The sequence below is a fragment of the Cenococcum geophilum genome (genome assembly GCF_001692895.1).
Source record: "Cenococcum geophilum 1.58 unplaced genomic scaffold K441scaffold_80, whole genome shotgun sequence".
Lineage (NCBI taxonomy): Eukaryota > Fungi > Ascomycota > Dothideomycetes > Gloniales > Gloniaceae > Cenococcum > Cenococcum geophilum.
Genome location: NW_027137638.1, coordinates 335,929 through 357,581, shown reverse-complemented (window position 1 = coordinate 357,581; position 21,653 = coordinate 335,929). Strand labels below are relative to the sequence as shown.

Genomic DNA, 21,653 nt, shown 5'->3' with positions numbered 1-21,653 from the left:
TAGGTTAATAATATACTAGGAATAAGAAATGGCCTAAATACCTTAACTACGCTTAATCTGCCACTCTAGTCTGAGGTACGCGTATAGCGTAAAAAGGGAGGATAGTTAGGCCTATACTAACTTATTGCAATTAATAGTTAAACTTATACTATTTAGATGCCTTATAGACCTACTTAATTCCGTTTAACTATTATTAAGCCTTANTATAAAGATAATAATTTTAAGCCTTTATAGGATGCCCTAGAAGATGCCCTAGAAGAGAATTATAATTAATATACTTTAGAAGGCAACTACGATCCTAATATAATTGTAGTAGATGCGCTATAACTATAACGCGGTAGAGGTCGCCTAAAGGGATTATAAAATCGCTAATATCTTATTAATTTTAAAGAATAATTTGTTGCCGCCATTAAGAATAGAGTTAAGTTATTAATGGCCTTTATAACAGCTAAGGAAAAGGCTAACTTTAAACTCGTAAAACAGCTCTAAAAGGAAGGTTGTATTATAACTCTAGGAGCTCCTTTTTAAGCATCCGATAAGTAGAAGATTAATAGTCTTATTATAAGAGAAGTCTTTAAATTTAAGAAGTATAACCCTATTAAGTTTAATGGAGTTTATATCTTTAAGTTAAAAATAGTTAATAAGATTAAGGGCAAAGCTATTAACGCCCTATTTAAGAAATTAAGGCTTGTTATCTAAGGCTATAATAATAATAGTAAGGAGGTAATTCTTATATAGTCTCCTATAATTTAATAAGCTAGTTAGCGAGTTATTATTATATTAGCTCCCTCCTTAATAAAGAATAGAATAGCGGTTTATTTATAAGATATTACTTAAGCCTATACCTAATTAGAGACGCACCTTTAGCGCTTAATATTAGCATACCTTCTAGAGTAAATTCGCTATTAGTATCCTAAAGATACGATTATAGTTATGCTTAAGCTATTATATGGGATTATAGAGGTAGGAACTTATTAGTGGGCTACCTATAGTAAGTACTATAAAGAGAAGCTTTTAATAACTACTTCTATATTTAATCCCTGCTTCCTTATTATAACTACAGGAACTCTATTTAGAATTGTTAGTATATAAACTAATAATATAATTATCTTAGAAGATAACTAATTCTTAGCTCTTAAAGAAGACGAGCTAGTAAAGGCAAATTTTATAGCAAAGCTAAAGAAAAAGCTTAGTTTAATAATACTATTACTCTTTAATAGATGTATTCTCTCCCTAAACAAGGATTCTATTACTCTGTGCTAGAAGGGTTAAGATAAAAAGATTAATGTTATTAACGCTAATTCTTTAAAGTAAGGATATATGGAGTAATGCGCTTGCGGAGCTTATATTGCTTTTATTTATTAACCTAAGGCTTTATTTAATTTCTTTATTGCTGCCTAATACTAGGAACTAATTAAGGATAATGTCCTTACCCTAAATAAGCGTCTTTTCTAGTAAATAAACTATTTTAATTAGGGACTACTTTATATGCCTATTAATTTTCCTACTGCTAAGCTCTTTATATTTATTAATAGATTATTTATAAATAATAAAGATTTTAGCTCCTAGTTAGGATATAAGATTATTATTATAAACGAATTTACTAAAGAGAATAACTTTATAATTTATAGTAATTTTATTTATTAGAGCTTAACTAAGAGTAAGTATATTACCTAAAGTGTTTTAGCGTTAGAGATATATAGAATAGTTAGCGGAGTTAATATAGTAATTACAATTGGAACTACCCTAAAGATAATTATAGATTAACTTAAACTTTCTATTATCCCTATAATTATATACACCAACTTATATTCCCTCTATAAGTATTTAGTTAAGCTTAGTACTATAAAGAAGAAGCGCCTTATAATTAATATTATGGCACTTTAGTAATCCTATAAGCGTTAAAAACTCTTTAAGATTTAATAGATTAATAGTTAAGATAACTTAGTAGATATAATAACGAAGGCGAACCTAAATAAGGCACTAGAGATGTTTGTTAATATAAATACTCTATATATATAAGTTAAAGGTTAAGTTAAAAGGGAGTCCCTAGAAATTTCTTAGTTATATAAGGTCTTAAGATATCTAGGAACTTTAACCGGCGGTTAAAGTTATTTAATTAGTTAGATTCTCTTACTAAGACTTTTTAAAGTATAATATTTTATAAACCCTAACTTAACCTAGCTAATTAGGATTTTTTATCCCTAGGATAGAAAATTGCTATTAGCTTGCTTACTACTAGCGCCTTAGCGGCCCTTTAAATAAGATATTTACCTATAACTCCTAAGTAAGAAAGTACTATGTGTTAAGAGGCAAATTTTAGGATAGCGAGACTTATATTATAATAGTAATAGTAAGTAAGGAGGATTAATATTTGCTACGCTAGTTAAGCGGTATATATATATATAGATAGCAACTATAAAAGAAGAGTTGCTAGTGTTGAGAATAAAGGTAAGTGGTTACTATATAAGGCAAATTGCCATTACGGGTAGTAAGTCGCCGTTACGTGCGGCAAGTTGCCGTCACGTGTCGCCGCGGCAGTAGCGTGGCGAGGAGCCTTAAGCTCCTTGCCCTCCCTAATATATACAAGAACAACAATCATCATACTATCTACGAACCGTAGCTACGTGATATCCCCTTGTGTAACCAACAGTTATAAAGTAATAAATAGAAATATTATTAATAACCCTAAAATTTACCTGCCAAACTATTATTTTTATACTTAATTTTTATATTAGCGGATATGCATTATAAGGCTAGGGCTCTAGCCTATTAAGAATTAATTTTTATAACTATAAGCCTATATAGTCCGCTGAAAGGAGACGGTATGTGGAGGGCCAGAAGGCGGAGGCGTTGATGGTTAGGCGACAGTCGTGAGTGTCGACTCTGCAACAATATCATAGACCTTAACCCAGATAATATCGTCAGACTCATCCTTACCTTTACTACTAGCCTACTTAGCACCGTAATTGGGCTGGAGATGTTTAACTCTTGGAAGAGCAACCGATCTGACTCGCGAAACGCATCCAACTTCTGCCCGATGGGCTTTGCTTTAATTATCACTGGTTGCGATGGATCTGTCATAGCAATAAAGCGTGACAGACGACGCGCTCAAACAGTTGATGCAAAAGAGGAATATAGTAGGTGTGGCGGAAATCTATAAAGGTAAGGAATAATTGATCCCGAGAGGACTCTAGTGTGGATTCAGGAGACTTTGAAGATGGAAAAGAATTGGAAGGATGGAGACAGGGCGGTCTCGCACCCATTGCACACACAGCGCCAAGCCGGGATTCCTACGGAGCGGAGTATTCGGCTTCATCGGCAAAATAATCTACCGATACCCTCAACACGGGGCACGTGGCGGCAACGCTTCGCAAAGGCTTGGCAAAAGTCTATTTTCGGCCTCAACCTTAATCTCGACCTCGAAGAGGTTTGACTGGTTTAAAAAAGGGTGTGGTGGATGATGAAAGAGATTTTGTCAAGACTGCAACGGAGAACTTTACGCCATATTACCAACCATTGATCCCTTATGTCAATAAATTACGGAGGAAGGTGTTCCTTGATGGTGGGAGGTGGAGGGATCCAAATCCAAAGCTGTGCTTTGATATGAAGGAGATACTCCGGGCGGCACAGGATGGCCTGAAGGAATTGGAGGGAGAATGAGATCTGCTATTTATCATAGCTTAAGAGCTTGGAAGAGGAAAGCAGGGATAGAGAAGAGCGAATGCCTAGAGAGTTCTATTCTTAACTAGCTTCCTGCGTTCGCCGCTCCACCAACCCTCTTGCGCCCGTAGTCACCCCAAATCGGAACTTTCTATCACGCGAGCCTCGTGAGCGAGTTCCTAAAAGCAACCTAATAGAACATAACGGTAACGATCGTGCGGCTGCACGCCAGCCTGTACAATACAACAAACACCTGCTCTCCACATCCAGAAGTCCGCCTTCAGGTTATCCTGGGAGAAGGAATCACAGCTCAAAAGCAGCGATGATTGGGCCATACTTTTTCACCGTATCTATCAGCTGGCCAATCAGATCAGCAACATCAAAACTTCTGCTCGCCTTGCAATGCAAGAGACCATCGCCAGCTCGAATGTTGTCCCAGTGAGTTGCAACCAGAGGATTGTTCCAAGTGGCGTCGACATCATGCGTATCGCCCGGGCCGCCGATCGCGGTGCCTCCAAGCTGCCGGGTACGGAAAGTTTTAAAGACGTGGGCAGGCTGGCCCTCCAGCGCATCGCGGAACACACATGCGATGGCGTAGCGGTAAGTGACCCATCTGTTGGAGTTTCGGAACCAGGTCTTGAAGCGTACATCTCCGTTGGAGTAGATGGCTTGGAAGGAGGTTCCTTTCACCGGAGACAGATCCCTGAGATGGGTTAACAACAATGTCGTTGGGGAAGATTGGCAAGGCAAACTACCAGGATATCTCGTTCCACCACATCGAGTCCAAAGAGGCAAGTCCGGTACAATTGTCGCAATGTGGAACAAAACTGCCTTGAGCAGTTTATTGGTCAGTCATTGGATGGTCAGTCATTGGAAGGGTATCGTCCGGACCGGGTGTCTCTGTAGGGATAACTGAAGTCGAGACAGCAGTTCCCTCTGTCTCTGAGGTTGCTGGAAGAGCAATGGTGAAGGTTAAGCCTGAGAAAAGACACATGATGAGGACGTTGAATATCTTCATGATGGAGGAAGCGTAATTTTAGTCGAGGAATGGCTTTTCAGTGAAGCTGAGACGTTGGAATGCAGTGCTGTTGAGGTGAAGTTCTAATGCAGAATTTGAGCTTATCCCAGGGCGACCGCCCTCCTTATATACTCCCAGGAATATTACCCGTCTTCAGCTTGACCCACTATTCAGCTGTGCTAAGGGACAAGGGACAGGCTAACGGCGAGGTTGAGGGAATGGTGATGGAGACATTCGTATTTGTTTCGTAGACACATCTATCGTCCCGGTCTAGGATCCTTGCGTTCTCTGCCGTTCTCGATGTTAGCCAATTGTCCAGTAACAGTGGTGATAATCTTCTCTCCGGCACCTCACTATACCATATTAACGCGCTGTTTCTAAAGTTAGACTTCAGGTGTTCGTCTCTTCAAACAATTTGGCATCAACGTAGTCATGAGCATAGGCTTGTATCTTCTTGGCGACAAATTAGAGGATTAGGTACAAGAATTGATTCAGTTGTTGCTTCGGCTGGTACTTTGAGGCGGTTGCTCAGCCCCTATGTACTCCTGAGCTGTGCGGTCCCCACGAGGGCTGAAGCTGAGTCGTGCTCGGCATAAACGCCCAGCTGAAGCGCGAATTGCGAATTACAGTCAGAAGATACGATTTTCCAGTTCACAGCATTAGTCGAACCAAATTCTTGATGAGAAATCGCACGGATTTGGAGCAAAGAACACGAAGAACGATCAGGGACTTGTTGGAGGATCAGGCAGGACGCACTCTCATCCCGTCAGAGATCTCCCGCATCCCAGTTCGGGAGGCTTTCTTTTGTCTTGTCGTTCCTGTGAAACTTGTCCAGGTAACCGGATATCGTCATTCGAGACGCACGCCGGTCGATGTATGAAGCGGCTTGAGTGATTGCTAGAGGTGTGTCGTCCAGAGCACATAGCAGGTCAGCCGCGCCTTCATCATTCGACGTGTCCGACAGCTTATTCCGAAGGAGCTGTAGAGCCTAGCTTTCGTCCATCGCACGAACCTCCTTGATGCCGTAAGGCCTCACATTCGCAGGGACTGCACCCACAGGGTCAGGACCATCATATGATCCAGCGATATATATGCATAAGCCTAATGGGGTCGTTGGCGGATAATTGGGTGACAGCAACGAATTGATAGATGAACCAACCACAAATGATTGCTGCGATTGAAGTTGTGGATAGGAATAGGGAAGTCTGTGATCAGTAAATATGTTCGTCCCAAGCGCGTTAGACGGAGCCTAGCGCAGTCGATAGCTAGCAGATCTGTTTGGAAAGACGGTCCAAAGCAATCAATGCAGGCGGTGCGACGGTAGGAGCGAAGGTGGGGAGGAAGAGGATGTGACAGCGCCCGCTTCATCCCCTTCAGCTCTTGAGGCGAGCTGATGCTCTCCTGTGAAGTCCATGAGCTGGCCTGTTAGCCGTGCGAACCAGCTGAAGACATTCCTTTCCCTCGCCCCTTCGGGTCAGATCTGCTAGCCGCTCTCTTCTCGGTAGAGTGGACTATCCCCTTCTTTACACTTCTTAAACATGGCTTGCGCAATCAGCTCGAGGCCTGCGATTCCTCAGAAGAAGACTTTGAAGAAACCAGGAACCCCGACGTACATAAGGCCCAGCTTCTCCTCCAGCACTTCATCTACATATTTGCGGTATTCGGTGGAGTTCGCGAGGCTGCTCGTATTGCGCAGTCATGGCGTTTGTTTGATGGATGACGCGGGACGGGGAGGGGAGATGGATTCAGTAATAACGTCATAAACCCTGTTCCAAATCTTATGATCGTCCACCCGTCTCCTGATCTCTTCAAGTAAAGGAATGACCAGTTGAAGTCAAAATTGCTTGAGACCACTCTAGATGCGAAACTGAGTAGTTCTGCACGGAGGTTCTCGCGTCTTGTTCTGGGACGAAGTGTTTCGGCTGCAGGTAGGATTTAGAGGGAGAAGAGAAGTTTGATAATCGAGTTCCTTGCGCCTCATGGATTAGCGGATAACGTGAAGGAAAAGGTGAGGGACACCATACCTGAAGATGCCTCGAGAAGCGCAACATTCTCTTGCAAAGAAAGTTAAATATCCCCATATCTTCGCAGCTCGCCTTTAAGGCGTGACGGAACTCATTCAGCCCGTCACGTATAGGGTCCGTCGCGATGACTTCCGCATCGGAGAGTAAAATTATCGCGGGAGAGGCGGGCGAGAGTCTGGCTCATGCAATGCGACTTACAAGACGCTTGGATGATACCAGCTCTACCGGTTCGTGTAATGTTCCATAGGGGCGGGTTTTTGAAAGATAGCATGAGAAGTTAGGAACAGATATGCAATTTCGGGCGCGAAGAGTTGGAGGAAGATGCGATCCAGCGCCTCCCGTGCTGTTTCAACCAGCCCCTTCATGTCTCTTCTCAGTAGTTGCACTACTGCCGATATAAGGTCCGTAACACTATTAAATAAAAGTTTATCCGACATTTGGTTTCGCTAAGCTTACGGAGGTGCCTTTCAAAAGTCTTTGCCGCCAAGCCAGCTTACCGCCAAGGCAGAACAACAAGATTCTGCCGGTAGAATTCTGCCACATCCATACTAAGTTTGTTCTTTAGCAGCTTGATTCCGCAGCTTTTAAGTTTTATTTTAATATTCTGGATAGCTACTAAAAAGATCTACTACTAAACATTCTGTAAGCGGCTATGATTCAGCTACGAGGGCTCAAATTATAGCTCTTAGAGCTTATCCCTTGCATAATTAGAATCTCAGCTGCCGAAATTGCAAAGACAACACAAATTTCCAAACGAATCATATAAGACATATATCAATCGAGGCTTTGATCCAAAATCTCCTCCTCTCGCCCTTAATACCCATGTAGACGGCAGGCGACAGGGAGAGATCTTGAGCAGTGGAGGATTCAGGCTTGGATTAAGCGGATTGTTAGGCATATCCAGAAGGTTATTAAGCTTGAAGGAGGTAACGAGTATAGGGAGGGTGCTACAGAGGCACTAAGACGCTTAAAAGCACCTAAAGTGGGGGAGGACGAATGGGAGGATATCTATATTTGGAAGGCGGTGAGCTAAGGCGGTCAATTTCTTGGCGGCAAAGACTTTTGAAAGGCACCTCCGTACCTGGTGGTTACCTCAGCAAGCTCAGACCGAAGAATCAATTAGCGGACTTACGTATATCCGCAAGCGGATATTGCTAACCTTTTTTGTCAAAAAGTTGATTCTATGGTCTGAGGGACTTTTCCAACGTTTCTTAAGCGATGCGACGTTGTTTGTATGTAAAAGCAGTCACCCTTTTTAACGAAATTAATCTATAGCCCCACAACAGCTATTATTTTATAAATATTATTAAATTAATCTATAGAACTAACTCTATAATTAATGAACTTTTAGGCCTTATATATGCGCCTACTACGACATTATAGCTAAATCTTGCCGCGTTATCTAAATTTGTATAGGGAGCTATATACAATCTTTAACAAAATTGTTAAAGCTACCCACGTAAGGTCTAGGGCTGCACATAGGCTTAAAATAATCGCACGAGCTAGGTCTATAAATAATTAATTTTTGGCTCTTATATATATACTTTTTGCGACGTTATATATAATGTTACAATCCCTAATAACGACTTTTTTTTTTTGGCGAAAATAAGCACAGCTCCTAGGGGTTATAGGCCAATTTAGACCCAATATCTATAAAATATCGGGTCGTCTCTCTAATCGATGAACTTTTCTTAGTATTTTAAGCCGTTGTGGTTAAGTGATTTAACCGCGAGTATAGGGAAAATCGTGGATATCGTCGGAGCTGCTAAGAAACATTGGAAATGTCCCTTAGACGTGATTCCGGTGGTTTCGCACAAACGTAGTTAGTCAGATTGCGGACCGATTGAAAATCCGCACCAACGGAATCACGTCTGAGCTTGCTGAGGTAAACCTGGTGGTAAGCTTAACCCCTTTTACTTGGCACTATCGGCGGTATCAGACACGTGAGCCGAGCTTTTAAACCAGGTGAGCCCAACTGATCCCTCCTAAACCCCGCATTTCGAAAAGTTGACATCTACCTGCCTAACAGAGTGCTATGTTCCGAATTAACTGTATTCCGTTACCGTTAATCCTCGCCGGAAGATCGCTGGTGTAAACAACTTCATAATTCGCAAGATGTGCAAGGCTTTCCAAAACCACTGCCCTTTCTGTTGCACGAACCACGGCGGAGTGTATTCCCGTCACTGTCCCGTCCTGTACCAGTTACGTCCTAGTCAACAGGGCTTCGTTCACATAAATCACACCATCGACGAACGGAACCCGAAGATAGCGCTATAGTTATGTGTATTAGGAAGTGACGGAAATAAAGGAAATAAATATGAGCGCCCGATTGTGCTCAGACCTATAGCCACAGTGCCTCTATATGCAATAATACAAGACGTAATCCAGCAAACAATTCCCCTTTATTTAATTGACTATCTCCACATCCGACCAGCCCAAGTACTCTCCAACCTTTTCGTTGCCCTCTCCTAATACCTTGTCGACGGCTTGCCCCACCCACTCCAGTATCTCCTCTGCTTTCTCTTTCTCCAACTTCGACACAAGATGGAATTCCGTCAGCCCCTCTTCTCCAGAGAGAAGAAGGGTGGTGTTCGACATCTCCCGCACGTCGATCTCAGGCAAGCTCTTGAACAGCATTTTCGCGACATCTTCTTCGTCCTCCTCGCTCTGCGAAACCAGCACATTAACCATAGTGTTGAATGGCGGTGGTTTGCGAGAGACCAGCATATCCCTGGTTCGCCACTGGGCATGCGCCATTAGATCCCACTGGTTGTGAGACACCGCCGCTGCTACTTCGTGGATCGTTTGGGACGCTTTCATCGAGACGATCTGTGGAGTAAGCGCGAAAACTGGTCCGTCCATCCTCTCGACTCCTGCAACTGGAGAGTCGCGGCTCGCGACGTCGGTTCCGAATGTGACGCTGCGTTGCCCGGTCAGGCGCGCAAGGACAAGCGCCCAGGCTGCGTAGCCTACTGATGCGACCGTGAGGCCCTTGGCTGCTGCCGATTGAGCTAGAGAAGGAGGAGCTGCGCGGATAAGACGGGTCGTCACAGGTGATTTCTGAACGTCGATGTAAGTGGGGATGAGGTCTTTGGAGTACTCCTTCCAGAAGGCCTCAGAGGAAGGCGACTGTAAATCATTCACCCAGGCGACAAAGTTGCGGAATGGTGGACGAGGAGTACGTGGCATAGAGTAGTAGACGGCTGCGACGTCTTGGTAGAGGAAGCGGGATGACCAGAAGTCGAACAGGCAGTGGTGTGCTGAGACCACAAGTGTCGTGCCATTTACAATTGTTAGACGGAAGAAGATGGAACCTGGCTTAATCTGCTTATCGAGATCGCGCCTAAGGAATTCCTCTAGGGGCGCGGACTCTTCATACCACGGCAGCCGGAAATCGGTCCGAACTGTCTGCAAAAACCGTCCACCTTCCATGCTTAGCGTGGTACGTAGGATATCGCTTTCGCGGAACACAAGCTCAAACGCTGCTTTAAGCTTTGGAATGTCAACTCCCGTAAGATCATAGGTTCGTTGAAACAGGTAGCCTTTGTGGCCTCGGGAGGTTGCCGCGAGCATAAGCGTCTGGATAGGTGTCGCCGGATACGCGTCTTCAATCGTTCCACGGCTCTGAAGATCGCTTCGAATGGTATCTTCCTTAATTAAGGAGAAAGGGGCAATGTTTTCGGTCTCTGATTGGGACGTATTTCCAAACGATTCGCTAGCTGCCGCGGTGTCGGCTAGGTTCTCAGATCTGAATAGATGGCGAAGTTCAAGGAGAATCTTTCGCTCGCGGAGCGCGCTGATGACGCGTATCGCTTGTAAAGAAGTACCACCGAGAATGCTGAAAGAATGGTGCTTCTTAATTTGCTCAGGTGCGATATCCAAGACTTCGGACCAAACATCTCGAATGGCTTCTTCCGCATCCGTGAGTTCCACGTCGTCTTCACCTGATTCGTTGAAAAGCTCCAGCAAGCCAGCGGGCCCGAGCTGCTCCGCTTCCTTGCGCAGGGACGAGATATCTGCTTTGTTGCTGACACTGTATGGTATGGACTCGCGTTTTAGCCAATAATGAGGAACAATGTGTTCTGGGAGGCGCGCTGCCAGAAACTCTCGCATAGATTGTACTTGAGCTCTCCATGAGCCGTGACCATTTTCGGATTGTTCCTCTCTCGGCACCACAGCAACAACGAGTGCTTTGGTTGAACCCATGACCGCTCCGAAAACAACACAAGATCGCACCACATCACAGCCGCTCAGCGCTGCCGTTACTTCCTCTGGGACGATCTTCAGCCCTCCAATCTTCAGCTGGTAGTCTTTACGGCCAATAATATGGAATCCGTCGTCATTCTCCATTGCCAAATCTCCAGTCTTGTACAGCCTACCCTCGCCAAAGGGATTCTTCACAAAGACTTTCGCCGTAGCTTCTTCCCTGTTGAGATACCCATTCGCGAGTTGAGGTCCGGCCAAACAAATCTCGCCCACTGTTCCCTTTGGCACAGGCTGCATTGAATCATCCACAATGTATGCGGTTGTTGCATCAATTGACCGTCCTACGCACGTCCAATTGCTCCCCTTTTCCATGCGTTTGGAAAAGTTGAGCTGTGTGCACTCGCTGAGCCCGTAAGCGTTCCGCAGCTCCACCTTATCCACCCACTTGTCCACAGCGGATGGCTCGGGTCGCTCTCCAACCACAGTTATGAGCTCGAGTTCAGGAACTTCGTCCGGTGAGAGTAGCGGAAGCGTAGATGGCGTGATTTGAACCGCCTGAATATGGAAGTCCCGCATTGTTTGCGCAAGAGAGGTAGTCACGGTTTCTTTATCTATGATACAGATACAACCACCGAGAATTATAGTTGCCCAGATTGACCGCTGCGCAGCAGAGGTGCTGGGGTTAAGAAACAGGAGCCAGTTTATCCTACCGTTCAACTTGGCATAAGACATACCGGTGGCCGCGGCGCAGTGTGAGAGAACGACTGGTTTGGGACGGCCAGTAGACCCGGAAGTGAAGACGATGTACGCTGGATCGCTGGGACTCGGTTTCTTCTCGACAAGTTTATGTTCATCGACGGATGCTGCGTCCATTTTGACCTTTTCCTCCTCGACCTCAACTTCCAACAGGATAGAGTGAACATTGAATACCTTCCTATCACCGAAATAACTCAACTTTTCCGAATCGTCAACCAAGACTAGCTCAGCTCCTACATCCTCTACCAGCGCTTCGTTCCACTTTTGGGGGTTTGCTGGGTCTATTACAGCATACGCTGCTCCTGCCCTCATAACTGCAAGCTCACTGATGACCATTTGCCATGATCGGTTCATACATAGTGGGACAACGGTTCCAGGAGTAATGTGGATGGATTTCAGGAGTTTGTCAGACAAGAAATAAAGATGTTGAGTTGTTAGAGAAACGGTTTTGGTCTTGACAGCGATAGAGTTGGGTTGCTCAGCAAGGCGGGCAGAAAGGAGAGATGGAAGAGTAGTTTGGACACCGGACTCCGGATGTGGTGGTTGCATTTTGCAAAAATGAAAGACCTTGAATGATAAAAAGACTTTAGAGAAAGTTGCTATAAAGAGATAGCAATGACCCTCTCAATTCTATGGAGTTTGCTGTTGCAGGAGCTTCCTTTGGTATAGAAGTCGTTTATATAAGAGCATCTGTATACGGAGTATGGTTGTAGTAGTCAGAAGTATTAGGCAAGGTCCGATTCGTTGGCCCAGCGGAACTCCGTGGCTTACACGGAATACCGGAGTGACTTACGCCGAGCTTCATTGCGGCTCATTTGAGAGTCCGGAGATATCAAGAAAGCGGTCTCTATGACATTTCTATTCGGACTTGCCTGAGATTTGCTGTCTGTTGATGGGAACCAAGACGGCACACACTTTACGCCAAGGCCCGCTGACCATCCGCTCGTCTTCCGCTGAGATAATTAAGGCTATGTCTGCTCAGGCCCTCAGACCATAGCGAAGGTTTATGCAATTGTTATTCTTTCGCAATTGCGCGGTAACTTACGGTGAGAAAGAGGGTTTGAAGTGAAAATATAACGATAACTATATAGGCGACATATTGATCCACCCATACTTCAGCAGGGAACGATCCTTCGAATATTTCCAATACAGAGGTTGATTATTCTCTTAAAGACGGTGGAGTGCTCCCGTTTATTCTAGACTTGTTTCAGATAATGACGCCGTGAAATTTTTTTGAGATGTCCTGGAGGATGAAGAAGGATCGTGACTGTCGCTCGTGTCTAAACCTACCTAGGTACTCGGTTTGCCAAGGAGCATTGTTCCCTGGTGTGTCTCCACTAACTCATCCCCTTCGCAAGCAGCTGATGGTCGAAAACGACTGCAGAAATAGCACATTGCGTGATCCTATAGACCCTGCTTACGTTGAGAGCACGCCTCGCTGCCTGCGGCACAGCTACCTCCGCAACTATATTAGAATCGTCAAATACGCAGGCTGGGCATATAACAATTGGCGCTGTCGTACATATGCGAATAGAGCCTAGGGTGTGGTCAAAGACGTGAGTCGCTGATTGAATTGCCGTTATCTGGGGTGATTTCTTTCGGACTCTCGGAGTTCACCAGGACTTGGCGAATTGTGGCGCTTGGGGCATCTCCATCAAGTTTTCTCATTCGTGAAACACCTAAACAAATCATAACCATGCTGTCTACAGCATTGATTCTCAACGGGTTAAGTCGATCCCAGTATTTTTGTCTGCATTCCTTCAGAAACCCAAGGATAGTCACTTCGTCATATCATTATTTTATGGAGAAACCCCATGAATAAATGATGAAAGGTGATCTCCCGTCTTTGCCCTCGTTCTTTTAATTTTCTTCACTCTCGTACTCATTTTCTCTTACATGCTAAGCCTAGTAACCGGATCCTGAAGGAACCTCGAAACCGAATCAAGTGAAGTAACCTGTCGGATGCCCCGCCTCATACATTTGGCCGCCACGGCATTGGGCCGAGGTACGCGCGCACACCAGAGCACAATTCTACTCGCGCCTGCCCACACTACTCGGTCCCCCTGAGCTTAAAGCGCTGTAAGGAGACCTATCCTACCCCCGGGATGGAGACTATAGCTAGCCCTACGCCTCACGCGCCCCTCCCTGCCTCGCCGCCCCCTACCATCCACCCGCTAACCTGCCTCCGCCCCAGCCACCCGCAAGGCAGCGCGCCCGTAATCCAAGACGCTCGCCGAAAGCAACGCCATCGTCGAGTACATCCTAACGAAGTACGGCCACGACCAGCTGCAGGTCGCGCCCGACGCGCCCAACTACGCCGACTACCTCTACTGGCTGCACTTTGGCAACGGCACCACGCTACCGGGCATCAGCCGCAACACGACATTCAGCTTCACGGGCCTGCCGCCGTCGCACCCGATTGGTGTGCGGCTGGAGGCCATGGCGCGGAAGCTGCTGCAGCTGCTGGAGGACCGCGTTGCGCAGAGTACGCGGCTGGCGGGTGAGGAGTTCACGGCGGCGGATTTGTTGAATGTGTTTGGTGTGACGACCATGCGGCTGTTCTAGCCGTTTGGGTTGGAGAAGTATCCGGCGATTTTGGCGTGGCTGAAGCGTGTGGGCGAGAGGGAGGCGTAGGACTGCGATGGAAAAGGGGGATCCCGAGTTTACGCTGCTTTTGGGGGCTGGGGCGCCCGAGGTATTATGGAGGTGTCGAAGCGGCAGATAGTTGAGTGAGTGTATGTTATAGTTCGGACAAAGAAAGACATTGAAATTAGGACTGTTTCTAAATTTTTCTTGAAAGTATCTCTGAATTTTCTTGGTTTCGTACATTATAAAGATTTTTAGTGCTCTTGGCAAAGACATATAGGCGAGATGCATGGTTTAGAGCGGCTTTTTATGTCTTCATGAGATGGGGCTGAACCAAAGGTCCCAGCACAGTTATATTAAAAATAGGAGTGATGATCGCCCAATCGGTACGTACAAGATACTCTCCTGACTCAGAAAGGCTGACGAAGCCCTCCAGAGGGTAAATTACGGAGAAGACCACATTACATAGGCTTCACGAACCCGCCATCACTCAGCTTATACATCGCCCCCTTAAACCATTTATTTGCCACGGAGCTGGCATTATAAGACAGCGTAAATCCACCGCTCTTCACATTCTTCATACTCGAGTCTTCATCCGTGAAGTTCTGTACCTTCATATCACTTGTTAGCGTCCATACAGAGGTCTTGTCAAGCGACACCGCAAACTCCGCGGCGCCATACCCGGAATAAGCGGCTCCAGTCCACGAAGAATGGTTTGAGAGAATCCAAGATATGCTGCTGCCGTTGTATGCGACCAAATCGCCTTTCAGCGTAGATTCCGCGACAGAGACAGTGACAATGGCGGGAGCAAGGTCGTTGTTGTCTACGTAGCCAGCGAAGTAGTCAAATTCCTGTGTCACCTGGGAGTAGTTCGCAGCAACTAGAATCCCAGATACGGTGGTAATCTCGGTCGCACAGAGGCTTGCAGATGCGATTACGTTCCCGAACCACAATCCCGGCATCTCCTTCCCCGTAGTCGTGAGCCTTGAATTGGTGAAGCTTAGACTAGCGTTAGATTGGCGTACTGTGGAGCTGAACATGACGGTTCCGGCCAAAAGCCCAGCAGTAAGGTCGGCATTGTTGAAAATAGCGAGTTGGTTCCCGTCCATGAAGAGAGTTGGAGCGTTCTCTGCCCACCCAACTATATCAGTACCGTAGACTTGCCCAAGCGCGTAGAATATGGCGCTGCCGATGCCTGTTGTATGCGCAATGGAGTCGTAGACGTGAACGTACCCGCCTGGGGAGTCACCGGCGAAAGAGGAACAGCGGTTGCCGCCAGCGAAATGACGAACATTGTAGCCATATATGGTGGCATTACCAGCGGCGTACAGACCATGCGCTGTGGGACCAGAGCTGTAAAGATCTGAATTGGAGACATATGCGGTGGTGCCGGTACCGAAAGCATAGATATTTGCGGCTCCGTTGTGTGTTGTAATGTTGGAATGATCAATGTAGAATGTCGAGGTATTGGCAATATTAACCGCAGCATTGCTTCCAAAGAAGCTGGCTTGGAAGAGATTGGAGGAATAGCCGTATTTTATAATTTTGGAGAACGATATGTTGGTTTCGGCACCTCCAGAAACAACTATAACACTTGTGTCATTTTTATTTACCGTGAAGGTCTCGTGACCTAGGGAGGTATGGTTATCGCCGGTGAACATATATGGACCCACAATCGCCCATGTTTGATACGTTACTGGCGTAATGTTGTAGATAGCTTTGAGGGCATTGTCGCTGGCGTCGGCGCGGAGGTCGGCGTAATCTGCAGGGTCCTTCAACGTAACCGTTGCGGACAAACGCCACAGAGGGTAAGGATGAACCCCGAAACTAACATATCAGAAGGATCTCAAGTGCATGAAATACGAAAAGACCATTAGTTTCGGAGTTTCCTCTGCGAGACGTCACTTGGGACGCTGATCTCCATTCTTATATACCTTCATCTTCGAGGCTGGAGAGACACTGCAAGTACATGGGATGAACCGTTGCACGAATCTCGGGACCTCCCTTCCCCACAAGACGCATCTGAATAATGAATTGGCAAGGCTCTAAGTGGAGCTTTGCGGGGATCATCATTTGGGAAGATGGAAAAGTTGACGTCAGTGAGGGACATTTGCTAATGAGAACGTGCCGAAATTAACCGTGATACATGCTTAGAAAGGGCAAGGTGAACGCGCGTACACCAACGTTGGCATGTGTGGAGAAATCTTGGGCAATTGACAAGTTACTTAAGAACAGGAGACTACCGATGTGGACTCTAGAGAAGCCGATGCTCAACCCTGGAAACACTAAACACTCATATCCTTGACATTACGAGAAAACTTCTATTGCTCGGAGGTCAAGCTTCCTTCCATAATGCGCAGCGAAGTTTGGAAACGGATAATTCTCTCCTCTTTAAAGGATGACGTGTTCTGCATATCCTTCCGGACTTGAGGTGGGCAAAAATCAGTATATAGATGCAGAGAGTAGAGCACTACACATTCCCTCATTAAGAACATGTTTGGAAGGGTTTAAGCGGACGAAAAACCCTCTAGGATCTCGGCCATCCAGGTAAGAAGCGTTGTTGGGTGCGTTGACAGTGCACACTGAACCCGTGTTGGAAGATGGAATTCTCTTTCTCCTCTATCCCGGAAGAAGGCTCATTCTGTTAGTATCAAACCTGTTACAAATTAAAAATTTGATGTGTCGGAATGAATGGCAAATGATGGCAGCATTGAAGAATAACGGACTGAAGATCTCACGGAAAAGTTATTTCATAAATCAGACCCCGGTGGATCGTTGGTACGTGCACTACGCGCACGTACGGGCATACTGCTCCTTATCCAAACGAATTTTCCACCAAGGGTCTGAGGCTTATGGTCCCAGCTTTGGTTGAATGTTTTACAAAGGGTGTGTCTAGTGCGGGTCGGCCACCCTCCCTGCTAGCGGTGGCGACATTAAGTGCTAGATCGCTTTTATAACCGTTATACAGTCATGGGTCATAAGTCTCCGGTCGGAAGCGAGAACCCCACCAAAATTTGGGCACGCGTCTCCGACACGTCCAGAGAACACCACCCCTACCATGTCACAACGTACTCCTTTAGGCCCAATTTCTAGTAACGAGACTACCAGAAAGGAGCTTACACCCCTATAACGCACAGAAATTACAACTGCAGCTGCATGGGGTGTCAGTCGACGCGAGATTAAAAAGCACTATAACGTGCCAAAATCTACCGTTTAGGACACCATTAGTAAGGCCTCCGAACGAACCAACCAACAGTTGGCTCCTTAATCTGGCCGGCCAAGACAGTATACTGCTTGTGACGAAAGATACCTGCTACGTGTTGTACGCGAAAACCCTAAATATACCTACCGGAAGCTTAAAGATCATATAAAGCTTAATTTTTTATGAAAAACCCTATGGCGGATTCTCTACCGTAATAGTATTACTAATTAGCGGGCTAAGAAGCGTCCCTTTTTTACAAACGAGGTAGTAGCTAAAAGACTTACGTTTATAAAGAAGTATATCCTTCTTATAAAGGAGGAATGGGCTAAAATTATCTGGTTTGATAAGTGTTCTGTTAAGCAAGAATCCGGTAAAATTTGTAGCTGGGTATTTCGGCAACCACACCAGAAGTGGGATAGGGAAATAATCGATATATATAAGAAAGGAAAGGATATATCTGTTATGGTATGGGCTGTATTTAGTGGCGCACTTAGAAGGTCTAGTCTCTACATTATGGACCGTGATCCTCAGTTAAAGAAAGGGGGATACTCCGCTTGATCTTACCTTAAGGTACTTGAGGAAAACATACCTAGGTGTTGGGATTTTGGTTTTACATTTATGCAAGATAATGCACCAATCCATTGTGTAAAGGTTATTAAGAAATACTTCCGCGATTTGGGTATAAGCCTACTTAAATAGCCGCTATATAGCCTAGATCTCAACCTAATCGAACACCTCTGGTGGCACCTTAAAAAGCTCGTCTACCAGGTACAGCCTAATATTAAGACTCTTACGGGGGAGGAAGCAATACGAGAGGCTTTAGAAAGTGCATTAGAGTAAGCGTGGGAGCTAATTAATTAAAAGATATTTAATAGTGTATTAGATAGTATGCAGGAGCACTTAAGCCGTAATTGCCGCAGATGGGTAGCATATGAAGTATTAGATAATATTGCGACCGGCCAAAATTAAGCAATATATATATATATTGATTCTATAACTCTATAAATCTATAAATATATGTGGTTCGTTGGTAATTAAAGCTTTAATGTCGTGATTTTGGTGAGGAAACCCCGCAGCCGGAGACTTATGGCCTAGTACTGTATTATTCTAGCCAACCACTTCTTTCCGCTCTATCTATTTCGTTTGTAATCTCAAAGCCTTCTACTCGCTGCTTAAGAAGAAGCGCCTCCCCTGTGACCTTGATTTCGCCTCCCCACCGCTTGAGAAAAAGCGCTATTACTTCTTTTCCACCCTGCCAATTCCCTGCCTTTGTGACCTTGACTTCGCCTACCCACCGCTTGAGAAAAAGCGCTATCACTTCTTTTCCACTCTGCCAATTCCATGCTGCGGCTTCAACCTCCTCCTCTGTGAGCTTGACTTCACCTCCCCGCTGCTTAAGAAGAAGCGCCATAGACCTTACACTAAATGATCTTACTAGCTCCGTAGCGAGTCCCTGCGTGATTTGAAAGCCTTCTACTCGCTGCTTAAGAAAAAGCACCATTACTTCCGCCCCGCCCCGCCGATTCGTCGCGGCTTTGACCACCCCCTCCGTAACATTAGTTTCGCCTCCTCGCTGCTTAAGAAGAAGCGCCATTACTTCTTTTCCGCTCTATGCTGCGGCTCTAACCACCTCTTCTCCTCGCTGCTCGAGAAGAAGCGCTATTACTTCTTTTCCACTCCCCGTATTCCCTGCCGCAGCTTTAACCACCTCCTCTATGACCTTGACTTCGCCCCCCCGCTGCTCAAGAAGAAGCGCCGTCACTTCTTTTCCGCTCCCCATGTTCCCTACCGCGGCTTTAACCACTTCCTCTGTGACTTTAACTTCGCTTCCTCGTTGCTCGAGAAGAAGCGCCATTACTTCTTTTCCGCTCCGCCAATTCCCTGCCGCGGCTATAACCACCTCCTCTATAACCTCAACTTCGCCTCTCCGCTGCTTAAGAAGAAGCGCTATTACTTTCTTTCCGCTTTCCAAATTCTCTGCCGCGGCTTTAACCACCTCTTCTGTGATCTTTAACTCGCCTCCTCGTCTCTTAAGAAAATCAGCCACGTTCCTCTTATTGTCTAATTTTGCAATTTTTCTAAGAGATGCTGTATTTAAGGAGGTGAAATTGTATATAAATTCTGACATTGTATAATATGGACATTTAGAAAGGCCGAATAAGAATACAGTGGTAGTGTGAACAACTTCCTAATGTACCTTCTTATAGTCCGGACGTAGGTTATTAGCGTCCTGAGTATCAGAAGATATACCAAGTAAGGCGTATATTATATCCCGTGGGTCACTTGCTTGGCTTCTGTTAAACTTTATTAAGAGAGTATAAAGATCTCGCTTCTGGCTCCACCAAGAATCTTTTCTTAATTGACCCGGCATAATATCTAAGACAGCTTAGTAATGAGGTTCTGGTTGCACTCTTGTTAGTAATGGGGCAAGAGTAAAGATGCGCGCTGAGACAGATTTCGTGCCAGCATAGACCACCGCGGCTTTTGCGTTTGCAACTTCTTGTAAAATCCAAACTCTTTGAAACCAAGGTCGTTCCAAGAGCAACTTTATCCCTTTACGCTGATACATTTCCAGATCCAGATAATGTTCCCGCCTTTTAATATCCTTTACTCGTAACCAAAGATCTATTTAGTGTGTATCTGCGAGTTTCCAGTCCTTATACGCATACTTAATATACTCTTCCTACAGCTGCTTTAGAGAATCTATAAGGACGTCTGTTGTAAATGTTGCTAGGCCTAACCAGAAAATAACTTAATTAGCCTGAGAGTATATATTCCCTATTTGCTGAACTTGATGTCCTTGTTCTTCCTTGTTGCCTTAGTTAATGCAAACTGTATTAACCCAAAGTATCCTATCTAAATCTTAGGAACGCAGATGCTGAAGCGCCGAGTATAGGTTTTTAGTGACACCAAGTGTTCTCCCATTTATCCTGATATATTTACTCATTTCTGTGCTGCCCCATGTATATAACAAAGCCTTATAGGAAATAGCGTTGTCACTATAGAGCCAGGCTTGGAAAAGCTCGCATTTGATGTCGGACTCGCTGCCTTTAAAAAGTCGTAGTAGCCGAAAGGTAGGCCCCTTAAGGTCAATTGGTTCGTATTTAAAAGCATCCATCTGTGACTTATAGAAGGAGTAGCTTGGGTATATGTTGTATCTTCTAACACTAAGAAGGCGGGGTGTTAGGCAGATTGTTACTAAGGTATGATAGAGCAAAACTCACTAGAGTAAACGCTAAGGTCTGACGCGTAAAGTATGGTTTCCTAGAGGGGAACGGATCGAAACTGCTTATATGTAGAACCCAAGAATATTACTTTGAACTCTGCACCTGGCAGCTGAATTTGTAGTTATTCGGAAACAGGCCTAAGGCAAGAAAAAAAGCAATATTAAGGATCAGCCCTAGAGCGTGGCGCAGCAAGGCGGAATCAGCCCCGATACTCCCATCAGGACAATTTTCAAAATTATATAACACTTACTTTAATACTTGTGCTTTAGCGTGGCCTTAGAGATATTATTTAGTGAATAGAAATTTGTCTAAATAGTAGATTAAGTCTAGCTAAATAAGCATGCTTATAACTGTTATCTAACAAGCAATATAGTACTAGACGTTGCCACCATAGGTAGGGAGGGTGGCCGACCCGCACCGGACACACCCTTGTAAGAGCCAACTTTTGTGTCTTTTTGTATACTATAACTTAGATATTCTAGATATATTTGTTTGATATAATGGATTCTTTAAGTATTTATCTCCTTAGATATATATATTATAACCCTATATGGGAGGAGATATAGCGTCGCAAAAGGTGGCCCTAAATTCTCAAATGTATCCAAATTTTGCGATTTTGGCAGATTTTAGACAGATTTTGGCCACAACGCGACCGACTGCCCATATCTAATATTTTATACAATATAGCTACAACGTCGTTATTCGATGCAATAGATATAGAAGCCAAAGGGCTTCCACCTCGTAGTATTTTTATAATAACTAGACGTTATAAAAGGGTCGAGATACGGCAGTGAAAATTTTGACTTTTGGTATGTTTTTATAAGGCACATTGCCAGGGTATACGGTAGGGAGTAGGCAAGCCAAGTATAAGTCATAAGGAGAGTTAATAGAAGAGGACGATATAGTAATAAGGGTAGGCAATAGCCTAGTACAGAGACGAACCAATAAGGAGGGAAGGGCTGCAAGCCTAA

General features: G+C 45.0%; 6 protein-coding genes across 6 annotated transcripts; all 6 read right to left on the bottom strand.

Annotated features, from left to right (window-relative positions):
• Window positions 1–3,966: 3,966 nt before the first annotated feature.
• On the bottom strand, window positions 3,967–4,681 carry K441DRAFT_682395 (uncharacterized protein; the record flags this gene model as incomplete). The annotated part of the gene is made up of 2 exons (XM_067651569.1): window positions 3,967–4,490; window positions 4,555–4,681. 2 exons carry the CDS (start codon window positions 4,679–4,681, stop codon window positions 3,967–3,969), a joined length of 651 nt encoding a protein of 216 aa, XP_067497256.1.
• A 766-nt stretch (window positions 4,682–5,447) lies between these two features.
• Window positions 5,448–5,669, bottom strand: K441DRAFT_592728 (uncharacterized protein; the record flags this gene model as incomplete). The annotated part of the gene is made up of 1 exon (XM_067644896.1): window positions 5,448–5,669. A coding segment is annotated over one exon (222 nt), but the record flags the coding sequence as incomplete, so codon positions are not given.
• Window positions 5,670–9,111: 3,442 nt separating this feature from the next.
• Window positions 9,112–12,216, bottom strand: nps7 (nonribosomal peptide synthetase; the record flags this gene model as incomplete). Its single annotated transcript, XM_067651568.1, has 1 exon — window positions 9,112–12,216. One exon carries the CDS (start codon window positions 12,214–12,216, stop codon window positions 9,112–9,114), a length of 3,105 nt encoding a protein of 1,034 aa, XP_067497254.1.
• Window positions 12,217–14,597: 2,381 nt separating this feature from the next.
• On the bottom strand, window positions 14,598–16,345 carry K441DRAFT_709221 (uncharacterized protein). The gene is made up of 2 exons (XM_067653836.1): window positions 16,188–16,345; window positions 14,598–16,015 (listed from the first exon to the last, which is right to left on the bottom strand). Exons 1-2 carry the CDS (start codon window positions 16,324–16,326, stop codon window positions 14,715–14,717), a joined length of 1,440 nt encoding a protein of 479 aa, XP_067497253.1. The 5' UTR covers window positions 16,327–16,345; the 3' UTR covers window positions 14,598–14,714.
• Window positions 16,346–18,984: 2,639 nt separating this feature from the next.
• K441DRAFT_670251 (uncharacterized protein) lies at window positions 18,985–19,624 on the bottom strand. Its single transcript, XM_067650257.1, has one exon. It carries the CDS (start codon window positions 19,581–19,583, stop codon window positions 19,065–19,067), a length of 519 nt encoding a protein of 172 aa, XP_067497252.1. The 5' UTR covers window positions 19,584–19,624; the 3' UTR covers window positions 18,985–19,064.
• A 384-nt stretch (window positions 19,625–20,008) lies between these two features.
• On the bottom strand, window positions 20,009–20,741 carry K441DRAFT_670250 (uncharacterized protein). The gene is made up of 2 exons (XM_067650256.1): window positions 20,680–20,741; window positions 20,009–20,622 (listed from the first exon to the last, which is right to left on the bottom strand). Exon 2 carries the CDS (start codon window positions 20,571–20,573, stop codon window positions 20,319–20,321), a length of 255 nt encoding a protein of 84 aa, XP_067497251.1. The 5' UTR covers window positions 20,574–20,622; window positions 20,680–20,741; the 3' UTR covers window positions 20,009–20,318.
• Window positions 20,742–21,653: the final 912 nt, after the last annotated feature.